Raw genomic sequence first — 9,069 nt, forward strand, 5'->3', positions numbered from 1 at the left:
GAAATAAAATTTGGAAGAAAATATTTTTGGCTTCAGATGAAGAGATGGGGCAAACAAATAAAGGCATTATCTGTTTGTATTTAATGGAGGTTTGAATCTTAATCATTCAGATTCAGTCCTTAAAGAACGTTTGGTTTTTAAGTATGATCTTGAATCATTCAGATCTAACACATTAAGTTCATTTAGAAAAATCTCTTAATGGGTCTGAACGAATCAGATTTGTAGGACTCTTAACAACAATCTGACTCATTTAATAAGTTATTAAATAATAAATCATATTTTCTCTGCTTTTTGCGTGTCTTTTTATCTCATAACTAAAAATTTTCTTTCTCACTTTTTTTCAATCAAACATCATTTTTTTAGATATTATAAAAAAACTAAATTAATTATTTAGTGTTCAGATTTAGAGACCGTGATCTTAATATTCAGATGTGTATTCATATCAAAACACTCAAATCTTAATATTTAAATGTATAATTAAATTCAGACCTCTTAATTGTAATGGAAACAAATAAGGCCTAACACTAATTAGTGTCTAAGTTTTTTCGTTTGCTTCCGTTTCATTTAAGGATATTTTGATCCATCTCGCTAACTATAAAGGTATAAATGGATTAAAATATAAACAGAAGACATTTTTAATTATTCACATAATCTAAGAATATTTTTGACTATTTTCCTTTATTAAATATTTATGTCTATCTAAAATTATATAATAAATAGATGATATAACATGTTGTATGTGTGATTCTAACAAAGAGGATTTTCCGCTGAATCTATTATTTTTGAATGGAGGTGGACAATATTAGTGCAAGAAGAACTGGAAATATGGTTAAAAAAAGAAAATTTTAGTTTGGAAATCGCTCCCAAGGGAGCGATGTTTAATTTATTTTTTTTAAAAAATTAAATTTAATAAATCGCCGTTATTGCAATGATTTTATTTTTTCAAGCGGATAAAATCGCAACTTCATGAGCGATTTTACCATTTTAGTAAAAAAAATTTCACATATCATTTTAAATTTTTGTTAATATTTTTCACCCTTTAGACTCCGAACTCATTATTAAAAAAATAGAATAGGTAAAGGCTCTAGAAAATCTAGAAAACGCGGTAGTTTAGTTCAGAAAATGTGTAAATAGCTTATTATGTTTTCTTACTAGTTCCGAGGCTCGAAATGACTAACATTTAGGTCATAATTTCTTGAAGCGTCTAAACACCGATTATATATGGTAACCTTTCACGGTGAAAATATAAATAAACTATAATAACATACGATAGCAATATTTATTTATTATATAGAATATAATAAATAAATAGTGAAATTTTTGAATTCAAGAGAAAAAAATCAGGGCCTTAGACTAAGCCCAATTCTAACGGGTCCGGAATTTTCCTAGTCCCAGAGAAAACGCGACATTCTCCCCGCTCGAGTTCTCAGTTGTAAACTTCCGTCGCCGCCGGTGAAATACAATACAAAAGAATCTGCAACTTGCTTGTTATCGAAGAACACCATGGCAGGTACAGTAGAAATTATGAAGTAAATTGAATTATCTTTGTGTTACTTGATTATTTTCTGTTGCTTCTTGACGATTTCAGTTTTTCTCAGGTGGACCAACTGACAGAGAAGACAAGGTCTCACTTGAGACCACTGAAGAAATTCTACAGAGCATGGAAGTCGGCATGACATTTCGCGACTATGTAAGTTTGGTAATTTGGATAGCTCTTTCGTTTAAGAATTCATAAGCTACAGGAAACCGATTTTAAAAGCCGTAAAATTTGTCCTCGTTTTTTTGTCCCTTCCTTAGTATATTGTTCACACTGGCGCTGTTGATTACTTCAAGGGAAATATTAGGTTCAGAAGGAACAGTGGTGTAATTGATCGCAGTATGTGTTATCAGACTGCCAAATCTAATTGAACAACCCTAGCAGAAGTGCCGCTTGATCTTTTAATGGGGAAAATCTTGTTTTTTTAAGCTAATTTTAGCTTTATTGGTTTAATACAGTTGCGTTATCATCATTTATGATTTCAATGATAGCTAATACTTAAGAGAAATATACACCTTCTTTTAATTTAAAGTTTTGCATTTGTGTTGGTTAAGGTTGTCGGAGAAACGAAACAAACACTTCTATTACTCGTTCCATTTCATGAAAAGAGGAATATACATAGGCATGCATAAGGGATGCACAATGTTTGCTTCTATTTGACAAGAGTAGTAAGACTCTTTCAATTATTGTATTGAGGGTCGTTGTGTTCATGCAACGATTATAATATAGTAGTAAATTAGAGTTGTATTAGTAATACAAAGTTCTATACGTAAAAGCAATCATTGTACTGGTAATATAGAATTAAACGGGTGGTTATTTTTTCCTTATACAACAAATAGAATGAGCTCTAAAAGAACTTTGTAGTTGTATGATCTTTTTTTTTTTTGAGACGCAACAATATGATCATTATCTGTTAATTAATGTATATTCTTGTCAACACCTTGTGTCTAAAAAGGTTGAGTAACGGTATTATAGACCAACTATTAAGAGCTATGCTGTGATCCTTTCTAAAACAGCTGTTGTTCTTCTTCACTAAAGTGTGTAGGCTGTGTAAGCATTTAATATTGACATAGATTTTCTCTACATGCAGAGTGGTAGAATCAGTTCAATGGATTTCCATAAGACATCAAATTTTATGGTGACAGCCAGTGATGATGAGTCCATACGTCTATATGATGTTGCAAATGCAACGTAAGCATCTTTACTTTTACTTTATTGGCAGCAAATTTAATTAAACGATTCATACTTTCTTTATTGTTGTTTCTTGGTACTTTTAGCAGGCAGTGCTACATTTCTGTTAACCTCTGTATAACTGATAAATTAGGAAAGTTAAAACTTTGTTCTTCCAAGAGCGCAACTTACAGTATATTCTTATATTCTTTCCCAGCTCAAAAAGAGCAGTGTTTAATAAAACGGCGTATTGGTTGTCAAATAATGATGTGCTGCTGCACCCATTAACCATTTAAATTCCTTTCACAGCTATTAATTATTTCCATTTGGGGCGTGAAGTAATCCTCTTTACACTTATGATGCACTAAATTAGCAAGTACTCAAAAAGACTCTCAAGCAGGTTGGCTTCTCAAAACCACACTTTGCCCTGTAATCATCTCCTCACTTATCAGTGTCCTACTTTAGATGATCATTTGTTGAGAAGCGCAAAATAATTTAAAACAGAAGCTTGAGATCATCTGCTGAGGTGGGTTTGAGGGCTAGCTCACTTGGTGGGCTCCCTGCCTTCCACCGTTGAGGTTTCCAAGCCCCATTACTAGCGTAGCATCCCTCTCCCTGATGTAATCAAAATAAAAAGGAAAGGCACGTATGAAAAAAAAAGAAGGTCATTGCTGTATATCTGCTTCTTTACAATCAAGCCTTACAAAGTGAATTTTGAACCAGAATTTGTTATTGGACTCAAATATGAGCTAAGATCCTTATGGCCTTCTCATTCATCATGTTTGGCCTCATAAAATAACTCTACATTTTATCATTATTAACAAGGTGGCTCCCTATAGAAGCATCTTTTCTTCAGAAAGAGCTTCTATTAGAAAAACTTGGGGAAAATGCTCTTATTCTGTCTCTTCTCCTTCCGTGTTTTTTTTTTCATTTTTGTTTCTTCTTTTCATTAAATGTTATCTTGATGCCTTCTTCTCATGTTGTTGGGGATGCTATGTAATATATCCATCATTGCAGGTGTTTGAAAACTATTAATAGCAAAAAGTACGGGGTCGATCTGGTTAGCTTCACTTCTCATCCAACGACTGTAATATACTCCTCCAAGAATGGTTGGGATGGTATGCACCTTATTCTAAGATGATAAATTCCGGTGTATAATCTTTGAAAAGCAGAACAAGTGAATTACTAATTTGTCTGATGGACTGTTTCAGAATCTCTACGACTTCTTTCATTGCATGACAACAAGTACTTGCGGTATTTCAAGGGTCATCGTGACAGGCACACTTCTAAGCAGTACCAACTTTGTCAGACTTCCATTGAATATCAATCCTCAGTACTAAGTCTGTATTTGTCATTTGCAGGGTCGTCTCTCTTAGCTTATGCTATAGAAAGGAGTATTTTATCTCTGGCTCACTTGATCGAACTGTTCTACTTTGGGATCAAAGGGCTGAGAAATGCCAGGTAAAGTCCTCATTGACATTATTTGTTCTTATCAAATGTTTTCTTCATATATCTGATTAATTGATAAGTTTTCTGTTCTTAGGGCCTTCTTCGAGTGCAAGGAAGACCAGCTACTGCTTATGATGAGCAAGGCCTTGTATTTGCTATTGCTTTTGGAGGATATATAAGGATGTTTGATGCACGCTATTTCGACAAGGTTTTGCATTTGATACATGAAAATGAATTACTTAATTGACATGCGTAATATTTGTCATTTGCATCTTTAGCTTTCATTAATTTGTCGAAAGTTAACTCTTTGAAGGGACCTTTTGAAATTTTCTCTGTTGGTGGAGATGTGTCTGATGCTAACAGCGTTAAGTTCAGTAACGATGGGAGACTTGTGCTTTTGACAACTAAGGATGGGCATATTCATGTGCTTGATTCTTCCCGTGGCACACATGTGAGTTGTTTCCATCCTTCAATTCCAAAAGCATTTGGTTTTACTATTGTGACTAAATAAGCTCTGCATTTACGCTGGTATTTCCTGCAGTTATCAACGTATAATGTACAGCCCGTTTCAAGTAGTTCAACACTGGAGGCATCTTTCAGTCCAGAAGGGATGTTTGTTATATCAGGTAATGGTTTTGTCATGATATTCATGCTGGGCTCCTGTAGTCTAACACTTCTCTGATTCTCCCTTTTTGAACTTCCCAAAATATTTGCTGTATTGCCCTTTTTGAACTTCCCAAGGAAGATTGCTTGAATTTGACTGCTGCTTGGTTGATATCTGGAGATCTCCTATAATAAGAGTTATCATTATGTGTTGCAGACCTAAAATAAATAAATATAAGTTTCCTTTTTCCAATATTTTAAGCTTTTAGATGAGGTTTTCCCATAAACCAACATGGATGAGCAGAAAGAGATTGTGTTCAAGTCTCATTTCTAATCATTAAGAAATTCTTCCTGAGTGTTTGACTAAAGAAAAAGAATGACGCGTAGCATGCCCAAAATATATAAATTGAAGTATCCTCTCTAACATTTCTAGTATTTTGATGAGATGGACATTGCTCATGCAAGATGGATGGTATTAGGAGTGATCTTCAACAGAGGCAGCAAGTAGGACACACAGGATTAACTGAGAGAAAATCACTCAAATGGTTGTCTTGTCCTCCATAGATCTCAAGAATACTGTATGTAGGCCTCAAATGCAGTAGTGGTAAGTGTAACTCTGTAATGATTGAAAATGCTAAAAGCACGTTTGGTAGACCTAATCACATGTAAGGTAGTTGTCTCAAGAGACGTAAAATCTCCGGGCACCAATGCAAGCTTAGCTAAGATAAGAATATAATAAAAGCAAAGGATCCATATAGGCGATAAGTTGGGATTAAGCTCACTATTTCTGTAGGGAAATGTGTGAGGTTTAAAGAACCCTTAATTTGCATACAACGACAACATTTAGGATTAGAATAAATGGGTATGAGTAAAGCGGATTCAATTGTAGCATACACCAACAGAGTTACGATTGAGTCTTACTTGATTTATTGACAAAAGTGTGAATGCTAATATGCTATTGACTTGCATGTCATGAGTTCTTACTGGCAGAATATAAGCATTTGCTCAAAAATTCCTTCTCTTTTACTGCATTTAATTAAGATCATTTTTATCTTGCATCTTTCAGACTTGTCAATTCATACATCTAAAGAAGCTTAGAAAGTACCCCTAATGGAAGTGGTGCACTAAAAAAAACGAAAATTTTGTGTTCAGTAGTTAGTGGTGAGATGATCTTAAGGCTCACCTGGGGAAGTAGTTAAATCTTTCTAGAAGAATACCATTCAGCTTAAGAGAGAGGAGGAGAAAAAGAGAAGCTTATACATTTATTGCTTTAGTTAGCAACTTGTCATTTAATTGGGAATGCAAGAATCACTTGATATATTAGAACTCGTGAAGCTGCATAATGAGAAACCAATGAGTTAGGGCGGAATCCAAATGCCAAAGGGTGTATGTGTATCAGTTTCTTTGTCCCATTAATGCTTTGGATACATAAGTTCAGTTTGTCTACAACCAATTAGGATCATTTTGTTCTTCTTAACTCTATCCTCAGATGCATATCCTAATGAAATGAGGTCATATTAGAGTTTTATAGTTATAGAATTGTTTTTTTACAAAGCAAATTTACTTATTTATGCCATTCGTTCTCCCAAAAGACAGAGAAGGTAAAGTTTATAACATGTTGCTTTGAATTACCTTGCAGGATCAGGTGATGGTAGTGTTTATGCTTGGAGTGTCCGGAGCGGTAAAGAAGTATGAACAGAATCCTATGTCTGCTACTATCAAATATTTGCATGTAAAGTGGTGGTCTCTTGCAGGGAACTTTAGTTGTAAATAAGAAAAGGAGTCTTCTTAGAAGGAAATATAAAGCTTTATGGATCAGTCTTTTCCTTTTGCTAGTTATAAAGATCAGTCAAGTGCTTTCTCCTTTCCTCACCCCCTCACTTCTCTATTGTTGCTCTTGCATGTGCGTTTCCGCCCTACTATCTGGAAGTTCACTTCTCTTGGTATTATGCTACACTTGCGAGAATGGGATGACAAAAATGTTGTATGTTGTTAGAATTAATTTTTAAGCTAAACACTTGTTTATTATTAGTGATAAATAGCTTTAGAGAGCAAAAAATGATGTGAAAAGGTGGAGATTCATAGCTAGTTGTGCAAGGGAAAATGTATCACTTAAAGATAGAATTGGAAAAAAAAGAAGAAGATTTCAAGCAGCTGCTTCAATACATAAGCGGTGAAGCTTCTTTGCTTAGAAGAGAATCTTTGCATATTGTTTAATTTTGCTTGTATTGACTCATCCTATGATTCTATTTGCATATCTTAGGTAGCCAGTTGGATGAGTACAGATACTGAACCACCTATGATCAAGTGGGCTCCAGGAAGCTTAATGTTTGTGACCGGTTCTTCTGAGCTTTCATTTTGGATCCCGGACCTATCAAAATTAGCAGCTTATGTCGGAAGAAAATAGTGGAATTTCATACTGTACTTCATGTGTTGGGAAGTGATAGAACAAGGCCACCAAAACCTATTGGATTGTTCCTCCTGAGCATTGTCTGCATGATGTTAAGAATTCACAGATCATAATGTATGCTCGTCAGAGTGCTTTCTGAAGTCGAACACTGGACGATCAGGTACTGAAATTTTCCATATGTAGAGCATAAAATTTCTTTTCTATGTCTAACTTTCCGCTGGTTAATTGTTGCATGTTATCAATTTGTTTTATGTTGAAACACTGCTGTGTAGTGATGCGACTGGTTCTTCCTGCTTAAAGACATTGTTGACTGATAATCCTTTATTTTGGTTACTGTGTGTGGAATTAACAGGTTTTTTCTCCAGTTGTGTTTATAACATTAGGTGGTGGTTTAAATGTATGCTAAATGCTTTGACCATAACCATACCTCCAAAATATGAACTTACATGCTTGACAAGAAATTGTTCAGCGCTACATTGACGACAATTATGGATCACACCTCTGCTCTAAGTATTTGTGATAGCTTCATCATTATGGTGATGTATTTTGGTCAGGTCACCCCCCTTCAGTGCTACAGTGGCGACAATTATGGATTATACCTCTGCTCTTTATGATAACTTCATCATTGTGGTGATATATATTTGTCAGGACACCCCCTCTTTCTCTCGCCCTCTCCCTTTCTCTCTTTTTCTGACCCCGTCTTCCGTTGAAACATGCTATAGCAGCCTATGCAGATTTTTTGATGTCCAGAGTCATCGACTAAAATGGTTGTATGATACTGGAGAAAGAAAATGAAAGCTGTTAAGAAACCTGCCTCAATTGAGTAGCCTGACAGAGGGTAAATGGTGAAGTGTTTAGGTGTTTCAGAACAGTTCTCGAGTTTGAGCGCTGATCATGTTAACTTTATCTGGTTGAAGGGGAGTCTAGATTCCGTAGAAGGTAGGACAGCTTTTGGTTAGTTTATTCGTAAGCACTTAGCTTTGATATGTTATATGTCTATGTGCTAGGGCCTAGTGATCTATGGAACGTCAGAAGAGCCATAAGGTCTAGGGTCCCAGCAGAGGCAACAATACTAGATGCTTTATTCACAGCTGCCAGAGTCTTGGTGGGAAGGCACTGTGTTAGTGGGAGGTAGTAGGTACTCGGTGGAATAGTCGAGGTGTTCACTGACACCACCGTCATCCAAAAAAAATTTCTGTCTCCAAGGCAAGCTCGTGAAAGATAACTATGCATACCTCCTTTTTCGCTGAATGATGCAATTTAGAGAATATAAGTCCCCTTATGGATGCTGCATAATGTCTTGGTTCTGTAGTATAAATATGAATTCAGCTTGTTGAAAAATATAGCCTAGTTGATATCATTGATTTCTGCATTTTACTGATGTTCTGTCTAACATTTGCAGTGTTGGCTACACCAAAAATCAGTAGTTGGGAGGTTGAAAGATTGGTCTAGCTCAGAACTGTGGTGGTATAATTCTATTAGTGAATTGATTTGTCATGAAACTTTATTTGATTGTTTGAAGGCCACATTGTGTTTTATCACAAATGGAACTTCTAAGTCTTAAGCTCTCATATGATTAATGAGATTTGGACTTTTGGGTTTGTCCGCTCCTAGTAAGTCTCGATTCATCCTACTGTCTCTAGAGAAGCAGCATCTGGCATTAGCTGACTATCCTCTTTACATCCGAGAAAAAAGTAAAAGAAAAGAGGAAATTGAAATTGTCAATATCAGGTATATTGTTGAAGATAAATTAGATGGTATCTCCATATTTGCTCGTTGTAAATTACTTGATCTAACTCATTTATTTTCCTGATGTTCCGTGCCTATCTTTTGTTTGGAATATGTCCTGTTATGTAATGCCTGATATTTTAGGATGTATGTGTATTTTTTTGTTTGGAAA

At 35.1% G+C, this 9,069-nt stretch overlaps 1 protein-coding gene across 3 annotated transcripts; it reads left to right on the forward strand.

Annotated features, from left to right (window-relative positions):
- The first annotated feature begins 1,159 nt into the window (after window positions 1-1,159).
- LOC101258611 (ubiquitin ligase complex subunit 1-like) lies at window positions 1,160-9,069 on the forward strand. Of its 3 annotated transcripts, none has more exons than XM_069293123.1 (12): window positions 1,160-1,510; window positions 1,599-1,690; window positions 2,628-2,728; window positions 3,725-3,825; window positions 3,919-3,985; window positions 4,069-4,168; window positions 4,251-4,364; window positions 4,470-4,607; window positions 4,698-4,782; window positions 6,399-6,932; window positions 7,023-7,329; window positions 8,572-9,069. In XM_069293123.1, exons 1-10 carry the CDS (start codon window positions 1,504-1,506, stop codon window positions 6,452-6,454), a joined length of 861 nt encoding a protein of 286 aa, XP_069149224.1. In that variant the 5' UTR covers window positions 1,160-1,503; the 3' UTR covers window positions 6,455-6,932; window positions 7,023-7,329; window positions 8,572-9,069. The 3 variants fall into 3 exon arrangements, with proteins under 3 accessions (XP_069149224.1, XP_069149225.1, NP_001315513.1); NM_001328584.1 differs by having other exon boundaries at window positions 1,417-1,510; window positions 6,399-6,448; window positions 8,572-9,043; XM_069293124.1 differs by lacking the exon at window positions 8,572-9,069 and having other exon boundaries at window positions 4,698-5,363; window positions 6,399-6,448; window positions 7,023-7,106.

Source organism: Solanum lycopersicum, chromosome 2 (genome assembly GCF_036512215.1).
Source record: "Solanum lycopersicum chromosome 2, SLM_r2.1".
Taxonomy (NCBI): Eukaryota; Viridiplantae; Streptophyta; class Magnoliopsida; order Solanales; family Solanaceae; genus Solanum; species Solanum lycopersicum.

Bases quoted from the DNA above. Each gene is read 5' to 3' on its own strand.
- LOC101258611 (NM_001328584.1), top strand. The intron at 4,169-4,250 runs GTAAAGTCCTCA...TTCTGTTCTTAG, and splicing joins AAAGGGCTGAGAAATGCCAG to GGCCTTCTTCGAGTGCAAGG. The intron at 4,365-4,469 runs GTTTTGCATTTG...AACTCTTTGAAG, and splicing joins ATGCACGCTATTTCGACAAG to GGACCTTTTGAAATTTTCTC.